Source organism: Toxorhynchites rutilus, chromosome 2, assembly GCF_029784135.1.
Source record: "Toxorhynchites rutilus septentrionalis strain SRP chromosome 2, ASM2978413v1, whole genome shotgun sequence".
Classification (NCBI taxonomy): Eukaryota; Metazoa; Arthropoda; class Insecta; order Diptera; family Culicidae; genus Toxorhynchites; species Toxorhynchites rutilus.
Window position 1 is genome coordinate 93,147,029 of NC_073745.1, and position 15,859 is coordinate 93,162,887.

Here is a 15,859-nt window from a genome sequence, read left to right on the forward strand (position 1 = left end):
AGCAAATATTAAATCGTATAATTTGACATATTCTAAGTCATATATAAAGTAGTATCGAATGGCAGTCGTATATAATGTTGATAAAAGTATACATCGCGTATATCTACAATCGCATAAAATGCGGAAAACACGATTTGATTTTACATGACAGATTAAGTCGTAATTCGATATAGCACGCATCGGTTTGCTGACGCACACTATCCTAAAATCAGTCCAATCAATATCACATATGTATATCATGCAGATGCAGTTTGTGAGTTACATAAAGGTATATTTCAAATCAATAAAGTACTGCAAAAAACAGTGCTACATGCTGTGGAGAATCATTGAACAGTAAATCATATTAAATCATAATGGAGAACATATCAGCTCATATTATGAACTTGACAACATTAATATTTTTCTTTTTTTTTCTTTGGTGGCACTGGCATTTATAGAGGAACTTCGCTGTTTCAATGTTGTAGAGATTTATATGCCAAATAACACGCCTAGAGTATATTCTGGGTGGGAAGCTCTAGAATACGTGTGACAGTGCAAGACGGAAGAATATTCTTCGACGAAAGATCCGTCCAACTAGAATGGGAAATGAATCTGAACCTTTGGCATGATATGTGTGATTCTAACCACTCAGTCGCAAAAGCATACACACACATCGGGTTTTTTGATGTTTATTTGGTTTTACAAGGCTGCTAGGTTAGCTTACAAATATTATCGAACTATGTAAAACTAAATTCCTACTTCCTTTTCCATAGACACAGTTAAAAAATACGACGATAACACCTTGGTTCGCCCATACGAATAGATTATGCACGAGAGTATTTACGTTATCGCTTACATTGCGATGCATGCATCTGCTCTGTTCAAATGCATTCGTGCCGTAATCATTGTTTGGTCCGGCATTCTACTAACAATCTCATTTGAGATTGTTTGTCCCGTGAACATTCTTATTTCAATCTTACACCACGTATGTACATTTCCTCTACTTCTGTATGTACATGCCAGTTAGGCGCATCGTATACCACCCAGGCAAAAGCAAGGATCGGCGACGGCAGTGAATAATATGTTATGGTCATTTTTGGAATTTATCCGAAAACTATTTTCAGTATAGTCCACCATCTTAATCTTAATCATCAAATCCATCTTAATTTACATTGACAACTATCGAAACCGTTCACCGAAAAAAAGCGTTATTTCTACTACGAATAGTTTCCTTCGTTTTTCGAATTTTATTCTGAGGTAAATGTAATGCGGGTGGTGTCCTCATTCAACGAGGATAAGGAATCGAGGTGGCGCGAGCCGCGATCCCAGTCGAGCGCCGAAACTGATGGTTTCCTGCGAGCAAATCTGTGTTTCACTGATTGTCCGGTTAGTTTGAAACATAGGAAACGATCCTTCAGCAAGGTCCAACCCAGTTTTAGTGAGTTTCAAACGGCATACGTTTGTTTGGTGCATTACGTTGGCTGGTTGATTCTTGTTTTTAAATATATCATTCATTACATTTAAAACTATTGTATCACAATCTGAAGAAATTTCCACAATTATAGGTTTTTTTGGTTTGGTCATTTAGCACGCAAAATCATAGTTCATATACCCATGATGTTATTCCGCTTCCGAATATTCCTTACCTACTTGTGACATTACACTTTTTTCTGTATGGTTGTTTTCTTGCCGATTTTTCTACGGTGATCGTTTCTCTTTCATCGTAATTGGATACCTACTTTCCTCTTATTTTCACCAGCTAAATATAGAATCGAATCGAATTTGTTAATATTTTACAAATATGTACAAAGCAAAGCACAAATAATAACTACATTTGGTCGGTGTTAAGTCAGACCGGACCATGCGACATTTTTATGATTTCGAGAAAAACGAACATAAAGTTTAATGCTCTGCAATTTTCAAAGCATTTATTTTTTTCGTTCAATATTGTTCTCAGAAATGTTGGCTACTCTCTGGCAATACTTTGATGTATGATAGTTGTAAAAAAACATCAAGTATCATGCCAAAAAAGGCAGTTATTTGGCTGCCTATACGTACATGGTCCACTCTGACTGAACCAAATGAAGCATTTTTTAAGAGTTTGTTCACTATGACTGAACAATTTCGGAATATTTCTCAATCAATTAACAGTTGTGAGTCAAAGTGTGCCATTCTGCTATGAAAATTAGAGCGAGAAGGATTGTGAGTTTGGAACTGCATAAACATTTGTTTGCGTTCAGCATCCCACTCTGAAATAGTACATTTCGCGATCATTCACACTGAAGAGCAGTATATTTCACTAATCCGTTCAGTCGGAGTGGACCATGTTTATTTTTTAATAGACTCAGAATGTGCACATTATACTAACGGGTTCAAGCACATTTCGACAAGGTACATATTAGCTTCAAGAAAATGTTTTGTTGGTTTGAATCCGACGACGGGATATTGTTTAAATTCAATATACAAATCATTGTCACATAGTCCACTCTGTCTGCACATGATATAGAGCTATTTCGCCATGGTAAATGGTACATGGTCCGCTCTGACTGCATTCTATGAGGGATTTTCGTTGATCAATCATAACAATTTTGATCCGTTATTCCTGCTGTATGCGTGATTTCCCAAATTTGATAAATGTGGTATGTAGATTACATGATGCTTAACCAAATGTAATCAATAACTCGAAATTTTCAATTTTGTGACTTGGTCCCCTTTGACTTAACGTCGACCATTTGAGGTGCTTAGAATGAAAAGGATGTAAGTGATTTGATCAATTTCTCTACATCAACCTTCTCTTTTGGCCATAACTTGGCTGCAAATACATTCCCAGCTGTATTTGACGATGTGGAAGATAGGTCAGAACCTCATCTATCGGATTCTATAGCAAACTTAAATTGGAACGTTTTTGCAGTTGAGTTATTAACTAAATAAAAAGTTGATGAAGAGACATCGATCAGGTCTTTAATTCTTTGTTCGTTTTGTTCAATTTTTTTTAAATTGTAGTTATAATTTGCTGACTGTGAAAGCAATAATGACATTGGACAAAATTTGTGACGTCACAAAATTCGGCAACGGCTTGTTGCACCTCTTCATAGTAATTGAAATGTTATACCTTCCTTTCGAACATCTTGCTACATTTGTTAGGTACGATTTATTTTCCGCTGTATAACTGGTTAAAGCTCGAGTTGTGAAGATAAGCCCGGTAAATTAATGGTGTACGATTCCAGGCACTGAAGAGCGATACTTGCAACGGCACACTTCGAAAACCACAACTCCGCAAGAACCAGCAACAATACAGGTAGGTAAAATTTATACACAAAGTTTGCCATATAATCAAGTTGGCTTCCTCCATAGGACAACCCGCAGTCTGGAACGACGTTCATTTACAAATTATAATATACAAGGCGGTTTTCAACGGGCAGCAGATTTACATTTTCTGATTCTGACGAAATAAGTGTGAGTTTTCCGCGAAAATCACAAATTACTGCTGAGAAAAAAAATAAACAATGGTCGGTTCAAGAGTGTACGTGGGTGGATTACCGCGGGACGTGCGGGAACGTGACTTGGAGAGGTTCTTCAAAGGCTACGGAAGAACCTGTGAAATTTTGATCAAGAATGGGTACGGATTTGTCGATTTTGAAGATGACCGTGACGCTGATGATGCCGTGCATGAATTGGATGGAAGGGATTTGTTGGGGAGGAGAGTAGTGGTTGAGTTGGCTCGTGGCAAGGCTCGCAGAGGTGGAGGAGGGAGAGGTGGTGATTCGGATTACCGCAGGGGTGGACGCTCGGAAAGAAATAGAGGTAATTCACGTTATGGTCCTCCGCAAAGATCCAAGCATCGCCTACTTGTTGAGAATCTTTCATCGCGTGTTAGCTGGCAAGATCTGAAGGATTATGTTCGCAAAGTGGGGGAAGTTATCTTTGCTGATGCCCACAGACCCCGTAAGAACGAAGGGGTAGTCGAATTTGCATCGAGATCCGATATGAAAAATGCTATTAGAGATTTGGATGATACTGAGCTGAATGGCCGTCGCATTCGGCTGGTGGAAGATCGTGGAGATCGGAGCAGCCGCGATAGACGCGGAAGGTCCCGCTCTTCGGGAAGTCGCTCTAGATCGCAATCGCGCAGTCGATCTCGATCACGCAGCCGTTCTGGATCGCGACGATCTTCACGAAGTCGCTCAAATCATAAGCGTGGATCCAGATCACCCGAGAAGTCACGATCCCGTTCGCGCTCACGTCCGATCAAATCCCGTGCCGATTCAGTGGAACAAAACATCAAATCTAAATCTAGCTCGCAGAAATCTAAACGGAACCGCGACAGTTCTCGCTCTCGTTCCCGGTCGGTCGCTTCTCGTGAACGTAATTCAAAGGCAAAGTCTCGTTCGGTACCCGAACGCCATTCTCGCAGCCGATCAAAGTCAGCCGACCGAAAGTCACGTTCGCGTTCACTTGAAACTAAATCCTCTTCTAAAGCGCCAGCACGAGACTCAAATTCTGGACCAACTTCGCGTTCCAAGCGCCGATCCCACTCCAAAGACAGTGGATCCCGTTCTCGGTCGCGTTCCAATGGACGCACATCTGTGGACAAATCACATCGTCGCTCCCGGTCCCCCTCGGAGTCACGTGCATCCCGCCAACGGAACTCAAAATCCAGCTCCCGTAGCCGTAACGAAAGGCGTGCTGGTGGTGATCGAGAGGTGAGTCGTTCTCGATCCCGTTCCCGGAGCCGGTCCGAGTCGAAGGATAGACGGTCCCGCTCCCGTTCGGCTTCCCGGTCTCGCTCGCGATCCCGTTCCCGCTCCCGTGATCAGTCCCGGGACAAGCGGAGTAAGTCTCGCTCGGCTTCGCCCAGAGATGATCGTCGTTCGCGCAGCAAGAGCCTAGAAAACTAGAAAACCTAACTTTGTGGAACCATTTCCAATTCAATTTTATGCCGACAACTATATGCTGCTATCTTAAGCAAATTTATCGGTGTATGTAAGTATTGACATTGACAGATTTTGTAATAAAAATGAATGAATTTGAATAAAATACTTGAAAACGGATGAAAACGTTGTGTTTGCTATTTTTATAATAGATGACTGCCATTGAACGCACGGTGTATTATTTGTTTTTGACGCAGGACTACGTATTTCATTTCTATGCGTGATGGCGTGATAAACACGCCATTCGAAAGATAAAATGTTTATGCGTTATATGCTCGTTAATTGTTGACCCGAAAACTTTGTTCACGTGAACATCTCAAAGGGAAATATGAAGCAAAGTGTCAACGAAATGGGATGGAATCGAGGATTGAAGTTCTGCCAAAACAACGACCCACAGCATAACCCATATAAAGTTCGCACATGGTTACATTACATTTGCTGAAAAGTTATTGATGTTCCTCCACAATCTCCTGACATCAATCCCAGTAAAAAAAAACTAAGGAAGTTATCTGTGTAGGAAATTAACCATTAAATTTCTAAAAACAACGATTTTAAGAACCATTTGATAAAAAAATTGATAAATATTCCTTCCGAATACACTAAAAAACTCGTAGATAAAGCTAAAGGCAGCTAAAGATAGTTGCAATGAACAAGGGATACAATACTCATGATGGAATTAGGAAATTGGCCAACGCCTTCGAAATCCAGTAGGGATTTCATCCAGCGTACGATTATGAGTTTGAGTAAATTTTCATACATTGGTGCATACATTCGCCATTTTTAGAGAAATAAAAACCATTATTCTGAAAACAGATAGCAAACCTTTTAACTCTCACTCTGAAAATATGATTTTATCTAAATAGAATGTTCCGAAAGCCTGTTTTCGACTTTCAAAAGAAGGGAAAAGAGATCTGCATGGTGCAGTACGATTACGGATTTGAGGCACTGTATAAGCGAGTGCCCGCTCGAAATTCCATTTTTAGAGGCAAATAAACTGCAAAGTTTAGAACCTCTAAAAGACGAATTTCATGCTCGTCTTAGGAATTGGCAGGACCATCTCAGATAGTAGTGAAACGTTATGGGTAGAAAGACATGGGTCATTTAAGCAACTTCGCATACTTGAAATATTCGCAAAACAATTGGACTTCTTTTTGGAAAAGGCCAAATTTTTTTTTCTAAATTTTTTACAAAATATTATAACTTAAAAATTATGATACCTACAAAATTCAACTTTTTCATGTTTTCTCTGAAAAAAATACAACTTATCCTAATTTTGTTTAAAGTCAAGATAGCGATATAGTGTATTCGACAAAGTTTTAGATCTTGTTAAAAAATCAACTTTTGTCGAAGACATCAACTTTCTATCTTTTATAGTTTTTGGAATATATGTCATTTTTGTATGAAGACTCCTGGAAAAAATAATGTTTTGCTTGTAACATTTTTGTGTGTAAATTCTCACGTTTGACATGATCTTGACATGTTTCTAAATAGAGAAAAGTTAGCAGAGCATTTAAAATGCGATAATTTATACATAAAAATGTTACGAATTAAACATGAATGATATTTTTTCAAAGAATAAAATGGAAAAGGTAAACCAATTTTTGGAAAAAAATTTCATTGAAAATAAAATATTTTGAAAATTAACATTAATTTTTCTCGAAAACATGTGTTTTTAAAAATCTGAAAAAAATAGATATAAATAGCCTTTTAAATTTACAACAAGTCACCCTTACATACAAATTGTTTACAAATGGTGAAATTGGTTATGGATTTGACAGGGGAGAATATCAAATGTTTCAAAGTGGTCCGATATCGACCCCAAGGACCCGACAAGAAACTGAATAAGTTGGACCCTATTATAGAAATTGAGACGATTAGAATTTTGCTCGTTAGCCCTATTTTGCTATTATAGATATCGAGCAAGTCGATACCATCGACCATGTGATAGCTTTCGGTGTAAGTGTCAGAATTCTTCGAGTTGTTTGGTTCGCTTGTTGCATATCTTCAGAGAATTATTTTATTTTGGCTTGCGTCCCTGAATTTTTCCGTTGTAAAACATTTCAGAAACGCTTAAAGATACGCAAATGCATCACATGATATTCGAGCTTGGTAAGAAATTATCTCGATTTACAAAATTCGAAATTTTGTTCGGTGTGATAGTGATTGTATCGACTTCTCGATTCGCTTTATATAATAGGGTCCATTATATTGTATAATTTATAGATAGACGTTCGCGTTTTGGTATAGTTTTGCTATAGCAGTTATTGCAATACATCGTAAGAGCACAATGCTAGTTCGTGTTGAAAAGAATGAATCACGGCTTAAACACAATCAAAATTTCAAAATCAGAGTTTGATTGTCTATTAGGCTTAGTTATTTTTAACAAAATTCGAACGATTAATTATTTGCTAACTCACATCATTTTATGAATGAATGAACAGAACAGTCCTATATGATCGTTAATTATTGACCCAAAAACTTGTTTCAATAGCTCAAAAATTGCTATGAAAACAGCCTATTGAAATAACACAAATCTGTATACAGTGACTCAAATCCGTAATCATACTCCACCAGGCAGATCTTTTTCCCCTTTTTTTTTAAATCGAAAACAAGCTTTCGGAACATTCTATTTAGATAAAATCATAGTGTCATATGAGAGTTGAAAGGTTTGCTATCTGTTTTCAGAATAATGGATGATGATTTAGCCCCACATTTAGCAACTTTGCCGTTATCAGTGCCACTCACTGGCACTGGAACTGACAGCGGGAGATTTTTTTGTCAGGGAAATTTCCTTCGACTTGCACTGTGGTCACGCGTATTCTAGAGCTTGCCCCTCGGAATACATTCAAGACGTGTTATTTGGCTTAAGAAATCTCAACTAAGCATTAATAAATGACGCTAGTTAATGCATACGTTGAGACGGCAAAAGTTTTTCCAGTGGAACTTAACGCCATTCAAGAAGAAGAAGGTATATAAAACTAATTATTATTGCGTACATTTAGCTAAAGATTAAACTATGTTTCCATAGCAATCCAAGGAGTAAACGTACGCACCATTGAATTAACCTAAAAGAGCCTAATTCAATACATTTTAGAAGTAAGTCTCCTCCTATTCTATTCTAAAGTACCAATATTCATCAAATTGAAATCCATTATTAGGACCTTTAACACTTTCGACGCCCCGTCACCCAGATATGGGTGACATTTTCCTCGCTCGAATTGAGTAGGATTTTTAGAAGTAATTTGATAGAATAGGCACCCAAATGTAACTAAAGAATATGAAGAAAAATAATAAAATCATAACCATAATATTATACTGTTTATACTATACTTTTTATTAATTTATAGTACAGATGACCCCTATAATATGACTTTGGCATGTGTTATTGTCATCAATTCGTCTTCAATTGGAAACAAACATTGCTAGATCACGTAAAAGTTATATACAAACCAAGACTAGTCTATGGTACTAGGTGAGGCCGTTTCGTCACTAAGTTGGTTAGTGGAGCGGTATATGAAAACAGTACGGAAGAAAGCAGAAACACAGTAGACTTACAAGATGGCTGAAGAGTGGTTTTAGCAAGTTGGCCCACCTTAGGATATACTTCTACGCGCCTTGATACAAACCAAGGAAAGTGAAGTGGAAGGTAAAACGTAATGTCAGAATTGCCGTTCGGACGTATCCCGTAAGTTTGAACATATTTACATAGATGGTATCCAAACAGCACTAAACATTGACTACAGTTTCGCCGGCACGGTTGATTGTCGTTATGAACCAGCACAAAAAACAAAGCTGCAAATTATGCGCCAGTGGCGATACCACGATCAAAGCACTCCCTGAATCACATTAGCCGAGCCAGCTGGCGGAAGCATATGCATAAAGGTTACTAGGTTACTATTTTCAACGACAACTGTTTATTTATTATACTGCTTCAAATACCTTCGACGAAATCAAATGTAACCATGCCAACGTAAGTAATAACATAAACAAATCCAAACTTTTCGTCTTGCCATTCCTCATACGTCTTTTCTAAATAGTGTAAATTACGAGCCACCTGTTAACTCCACCATCTTGATACAAACTAAGTTTGATCTGCAAGAAACTCAAAAACGTCGCGTTGGGCGACGAACGTGTCAAAAGGGATGTCAAGATATTTGTTCGGGGAGTAATAAGGCTTGAAGCCGTACCGAATTTGTAAGTTCATACATACGACTTATACAATTTGTAACTTTTATTCAATAAATTTCTAGCTTGAATCACTACTCTAAAAAGAATCGGCGTTTTGATGCTATTCCCGAATACCTACATAACATCCCACAATTTTTTATACTTGTGTTAATATATCCCTCCGCTATAAGAAAAAGTGAGTGAACTGCTCAAAAGAACTAATTCACTCAAGGGGGTATTAACTCTTTGTGGTCGTTTGTCTCAGCCACCACAGCAAGAAACCATGCTAATCTTATATTTTACTCAACCAAGTATCAGTTTATGCTATTCCTGAACGAAGCTTGATGTCTAATGAATCTGTTCACGAATCAAGACGGTGCTCCTATGAGTAATAGATAACGTTACTCAGTATCATACAAAGTATTCACCCAAACAAGACAACGCACAGTTCGTCGAATGCATAGTAATGTGGGACAAAAACCATGCAGAATTTAGCCATTTTAATACTTTGGTATGATGGAAAAGATTGTATCAGAACTACTTTTTGCATAAATGTCTCATGTTATTTGAATAATCGCATAAGTGCCTCAAGCGACAAAATCTTTGTTCATCTAAAGTGAGAAGTTCTGATAATTTCAGAATCATTATTTGAGTAACTGGTTCAAATTTTGTTGAAGAACAGAATAATTGTTTGCATAAGTGTTTCATGTCATCTGAATAATTTCAAGTTAAAAAAGTCTTTGTTTTTTAAAAGTGAAAAGTGCTGATCTTTTCGGATACACATTGCTGGCATTAATTACATACACATTAATTTCATCGATGGTAAAAATGTATCGTATTCAACAGATAATCACCCTTATTCCGGTTCACGATCGGGTTTGAAATTAGCACGATGTTGCATTCTGTAACCCGAACGAGATCGACTTGTGCATTCTAAAATCCATCCAAGATTCGAACCCAATCCACATATCCAAAAGTGGCAACATTTTCTTGATGCGGAACAAACGTCAGAATAGGTCAAAATAATTCGTTCGTATTCGTGAAGCGGTTTAGTCCCTATCATATCAAGATGCCAGGATGCTGTTTTAATTTATATAAATGAAAGGAAACAAATTAGAAGTAGAAATGAAAATTATCGTGGTGTTGTTTAAATACTTTGAACACGTATTTCTCACCCTAACTTAACTATTTCTTTGAATTTTCCTAGCATGAGGCCGGACTTGCGTACTCTGGAACCATTCCAAGAGGAGTGCAAACAGTGACGAATGTAACGAATAAATACAGGGGCCTATTCCAAAAAACGAGACGAGCAATTCGTCTCGTCTCGTCTCGGCTTCAGTCACTGTCGAGACGAGCAAAATATCCCATTCCAGTACACGAGTTTCATTGAAATGTTTTATTTGGTAGACCGGAGAGACTTCAGTCAGTTTTTCTCGGTATGATCAGTGATGTCAGATGAGAAGACATGTTTTTGTTTTGAGAAAAACAACAAACAATTTTAAAATTGATCAATCGATACTCTTTTCTCAGTGCCAAAATATTAAAAAAAAACATAACAAAAAGGAATAAGTTTCATATATCTTTTGGTTTCATTGATATTTTTCCTCGAGCGTATGGTTTCATCACTCAGACGTTTTGTTATTATGGATTTATTGGGGCAATGTTTGTTCACCTTATCAACGATTTATCAAGAAAAGTTTTGAATATATATATATATATATATATATATATATATATATATATATATATATATATATATATATATATATGTATTTCCAATAAAGTAGTTGTTTTGAATTACTCATTTTCGTTCAATATGTGAAGACACTTTTCGTGCCGTGTTAATATATTCAAAACAGTCATCTAGCATCCCTGGACATGAGTTCAATGATTACATTCGGTTGTGCTGTTTGGAAGAGGCCCATTTGAAAATCTGTAAAATCTTGCAATTACTGAATTGAATTTGATGGTTGCAGTTGAAAACATACATTGCTTATGCAATACTAGTTTAGCCGTGAAAAAAAATACACACACTCAACACCAACAAAAAGTTGTCAAGAAATACAAATGTTCATTTTTGACGTAGGACTACGTCTTTCATTTCTATAGCGGGGTGTAAAATCAAAGTTTCGAAAACGAAAGCGTTACGCCGGAGACCGAGATTTTGAGTGTTAATAGCTCCTAAACAACTGAACGAAATGGTATGATAAACACTTCATTCGAAAGATGAAATGTCTACGCGTTCTATACTTGTTACTTTCTGATCCAAAAACTTGTTTCAATAGTCTTAAATTTGCTTTCAAAATAGGCTATTGAAATCACCAATCGGTATATAAGCGAGCGCCGCTCGGAAATCCACTCAGTTCTAATTGAACAGCGATTGGAGTATGTTGTCGCTGTTGTGGTGAAGCTCTTCATTTATCATGAAAGCGCGGATGAACGGTGTCACCAAGAGCCTGTTTGTGCACCTTAGGCCAGAAGGGAATCCATCAGGAGGAGAGTGATGCTACAAACGGTTCCCCGGGAAGATCTCGAAGCAGCCGCTACACACACACACACATACACGCACGGAATTCTTTCCGTTTGGATCGAGAAAGATCCGGAAAATAATCTGCCAGTTTCTCTAGGAATTTAAAAATACATTCATGTGAAAGAGATGTGAAAGATGTTTCAATCAAGTGCTATTAACAGATGGTTATCGAGTTAGCATTAACCACTGGTGGGCTTCCAGTATCGAGGAAAATGTGGAAATATCTAATCGTTACTGAAAATAATCTGCCAGTTCCTCTGGGAATTTAAAATTACATTCATATGAAAGAGTTTATTTTAATGTTTTCTATCCCTGTAACACTGTGACCAAATACATTAGGTTTTGTGATTTTTCAATCAATCGCAATCAACAGGATAGCTTCTGAAGATTATTCTTCCCCATCAGTAGGATATTTCCGTATCCAATATTGGATGCATAAAACCTTGTGCCTCCAACGTAACGCTCTCGTTTTCGAAGTTCTCCAAATATTCATTCATTCAGAATGAATTCAGATTCAACTTCATACAAATGATCTCTAAATCAACGATAGTCCTACGTCACCCTTGCGGTTATACCATAGATATAACCCACTTCCTGTTTTTACTTTCAAGATGAATACCATTAAAACTGAATGTGATCGGGATTGCGTGTCGTCTTTTTTTATAGATATGTAATAGTCAAAATGAAGAGGCTCAAAATTGGCTACGAAAAACTGAAGTTACATTTGAAAATTGGTTTTTTACATATTAAACTTGTAGAATCTTAACAATAAATGGACTTTACTGAAGCGATTTCTTTAAAAGTACTAATTTAGCATAGAGCTTTGACAGCCTTCTGCCTCGTCAAAGTCCTGAGCGGAGTCAATTCAGCCCTGATTCCATCAATATTTTCTGAGCAGCCTCCATGTTAGTACCTTCCAGTCGTACAGCCAGTGGTGCTTTGAGTCCGTACGTTTACGAAGCATTACCAATTCCGTTAGCAATGGTGCACAGTTTACAATCCCATCGAAAACATTCACCAAAGTCGGTTTTACGTTTTGATCTGAGGTTAAAATTTGGAACGGCTTTAATACTTGCTCTTCCTTCACATCTACATCTAGGAAGTATGTCGGGTTGCCTCCTTTCAATTTGATAAAGTTCATTATTGCCATTATCATGCCGGCTCCATTCAACAAACAACCAATGTTACCCTTAATGGCGATATAGTTGAGATTCTATAGCTTGCTTCCACCTCCTTCGGGTCTTCATCTTCGTGAACGTCCATAACGAAAATGTCTCTCAATTGAAACTCGACGTTGTCATCAAAATTTAACTTGGCATAAACGGAAATTATTCGTCCGTCATCGATTTTCAACAGTGAGTTAATCTCCTGCTCCTTGAAACTCCAGGAAACGGGTCACATTCCCCCGTCTGGAAGAATATATTCATATTTCGCCCGATACGATCGATACTCACTGCTCGGAGATATGGACGCCTCTCTTGAAACCATTAATTAGAGGCGAATTAACTTCAAAGTATAAAGCCTCTTAAAAATAAACAAAGAAAGAAAGAAGAAACCATTAATGATCTTTGCCTCGGCCGCCGTTACATGTGTTGCGCTCGCAAACGCATTAATTGCGATTCACATACAACATCCACGTCACGTTCACGTTCCGTCCCGTTACGTTGCGTCAATTATTCTTCCAAGCAGTTCTTATGCAAACATTCACATACACCGGCAACGGGAACTCCGACTTGCCGTTGCTGGTGTATGTGAATGCTTCAATAGGAATTCCATGGAAGAATAATTGACGCAACGTGACGTAAACATTAGTAAACAGCTTCACGAATATGGATAAATTATTTTGACGTTTGTTTCAAGTCAAGGCAATGTTGCCACTTTTGCGTATGTCGATTGGGTTTGAATCTCGGACGGATTGTAGAATCTAGAAGTCGATCTCGTTCGGCTTGCAGAATGTAAAAGTCGATCTCGATCGGATTGTGAAATCCAATCGCCGATCGTGAGCCGGAATAGAGGTGAATAAAAATAAAATTATGTATTGAGAATACTTTATATAATTTACCCTTGGAGACTGTTTCCAAAGATTTCACATGAAGACGAATTATGAAATATAATTTTTATATAAAGACATCACATATAAAACGCCTTTTTTTACCTTTCCCAATTTTTTGAAATAGTGAAAATTTTAAAAAATGTAGGGGGTTGAATCCAAGACACGACCGCTTAGTACGTAGAACTACGCATTCTATTCATTTAATTTTCTTGTTTGTCATTTCGGATATTATTCATAAATGCAAGGAAATTTAATGAATTATCAGAGCCTGAAAAGAGTAAATTATTCACCCTTGGCTTTGTAGAAGCAGTTCTAGAAGCAGCGATTTCCGCTTGCCTTTGCGAGAACAATACACGGAGTCGTCATATGTCGCAATTTGTTTCTTCATGTCAATGCACGCCATTGCAATGCCAGACCCACAGCAAGTGAAATAAGTGCGATTCATATACAACATTCACGTCAAGTTCACGTTCCGTCCCGTCACGTTGTGTCAATTATTCTTCCAAGCAGTTCTTATGCAAACATTCTCATACACCGGCAACGGCAACTTCGACTTGCCGTTGCTGGTGTATGTGAATGCTTCAATAGGAATTGCATGGAAGAATAATTGACGCAACGTTACGTGACGGAACGTGAACGTGACGTGGATATTATATGTGAATCGCGCTATATTCGCTCGCGTCCACAGCTCAAGGAGAAACGAAGATAACACAAAATGAGCAGAATGAGTAATACAATTCATTCCCACTCGACTCTCGCCGGCAACGAGGTTGGTTCGATGACTACCAAAACGGGAAGTGAAATTTTTGCATTTCGTTGTTTCTATTCTAGCGGCTGCATAAGTTGCCCGTTATTGACAGCTCTGTTAGGGATGCACACAAATGGACAGAACAAATGTATGGGAAATGGGAATGCTTCCAATTTTCATCAATTTAAATTATTTAGAGACTATGGTATTGTAATGCGTAACATATCAAACAAATCTTAGAGAATTTCCGGTTCGATTGGTATGCAAATCGTCAGAACCCGTTCGCAGCAAAATTAGTTATTAACGTGAACTTTATTTCATAAAAACGTGACCTGTTTTCTGATTTGGCACCCTTAATGAAAGACGTAGACCAAATTTGGTTAAATTCGCTGTCTGGCTTGTGGCGCCGTTCTGTTGAAACCACATGTTGTCCAAGTCCATATCAACCAATTCGGGCCAACAATATTCGGTTATCATTGAGGGGTAGCGATTCCCATTCACAATAACGTGCCGGTCTTAATCATCATGGAAGAATTACGGCCCAATGACGCCGCCGGACCATAAACCACACTAAACCGTATTTTTCGGGATGTAATGGTGACTCATGGAGTACGTGTGGATTGCTGCCTGACCAATAACGCATATTTTTTCTGATTGACGAAGCCATTCAGCCAGATATAAGCCCCATCGCTGAAGATAATTTTTCGGTGAAAATCAGGATCATTCGTCACAACGACGTCACAGAGATGCCCAACGCTTGAGAACGACGTGTGAGAGACTGATTTGGGTCTTCCTCAATTGATGCGCTATGGGCTGCAATATTCTCGACACAACGGGCACTTCTGTGTCTCACTGGCACTGGAACATTTTGTACTGTGCCTGTGTATTCAAATTTTTCCACTAGACGCTCAATTGTTGATCTGAACGTAGCGCTCTTAAAGTTGAGGTCATTGACAAAATTTCGGCAGTAAAATTCAATAATCTCGACTCGTTGTTGGATCGTGTTACTGGAGAGAAATGTCAAGAGAGCGGAAAAAATATGTCGTTGTTTGCTGTCCATATCCAACTTCCAACTTTCACGATAAAGGCCCAAAGTAATCGACCCCTAGCGCAAGAAGCCGCTACTATGGAATGTGGCATAACGGTGGGTGCTGATGGAACAAATATTTAATATGTGGACGAGTGTGTGTGTCAAATGCGAAAAAGACCGCTGGGAGCGTGATGAATACTCAGTACAATGCGGGCATTGAAATAAAGAAACAAAAATACATGACCAGTTCGTGTATTGTTCTCGCAAAGGCAAGAAAGACTCACTGCTTCTAGAATTGCTTCAACAAAGCCAAGGGTTAATGGCTTAAACCGAAACTTTCTTATAAAAAATTATTTATGAAATTTCTTTGCATTTCTAAAACAATATCCGTAATAATAAACAAGTAAATTAAATAAAACAA

The 15,859-nt window shown here is 38.0% G+C and overlaps 1 protein-coding gene and 1 pseudogene across 1 annotated transcript; one reads left to right on the forward strand and one right to left on the reverse strand.

Annotated features, from left to right (window-relative positions):
* Positions 1-3,106: 3,106 nt before the first annotated feature.
* LOC129765468 (serine-arginine protein 55-like) lies at positions 3,107-5,027 on the forward strand. Its single transcript, XM_055765828.1, has 2 exons — positions 3,107-3,277; positions 3,334-5,027. Exon 2 carries the CDS (start codon positions 3,486-3,488, stop codon positions 4,875-4,877), a length of 1,392 nt encoding a protein of 463 aa, XP_055621803.1. The 5' UTR covers positions 3,107-3,277; positions 3,334-3,485; the 3' UTR covers positions 4,878-5,027.
* Positions 5,028-12,412: 7,385 nt separating this feature from the next.
* Positions 12,413-13,095, reverse strand: LOC129765934 (succinate--CoA ligase [GDP-forming] subunit beta, mitochondrial-like; annotated as a pseudogene).
* Between the last annotated feature and the right edge of the window lie 2,764 nt (positions 13,096-15,859).

What these genes read in the sequence shown, in the direction of transcription:
- LOC129765468 (XM_055765828.1), top strand. Translation starts at nt 3,486, where the DNA reads ATGGTCGGTTCAAGAGTGTACGTGGGTGGATTACCGCGGGACGTGCGG.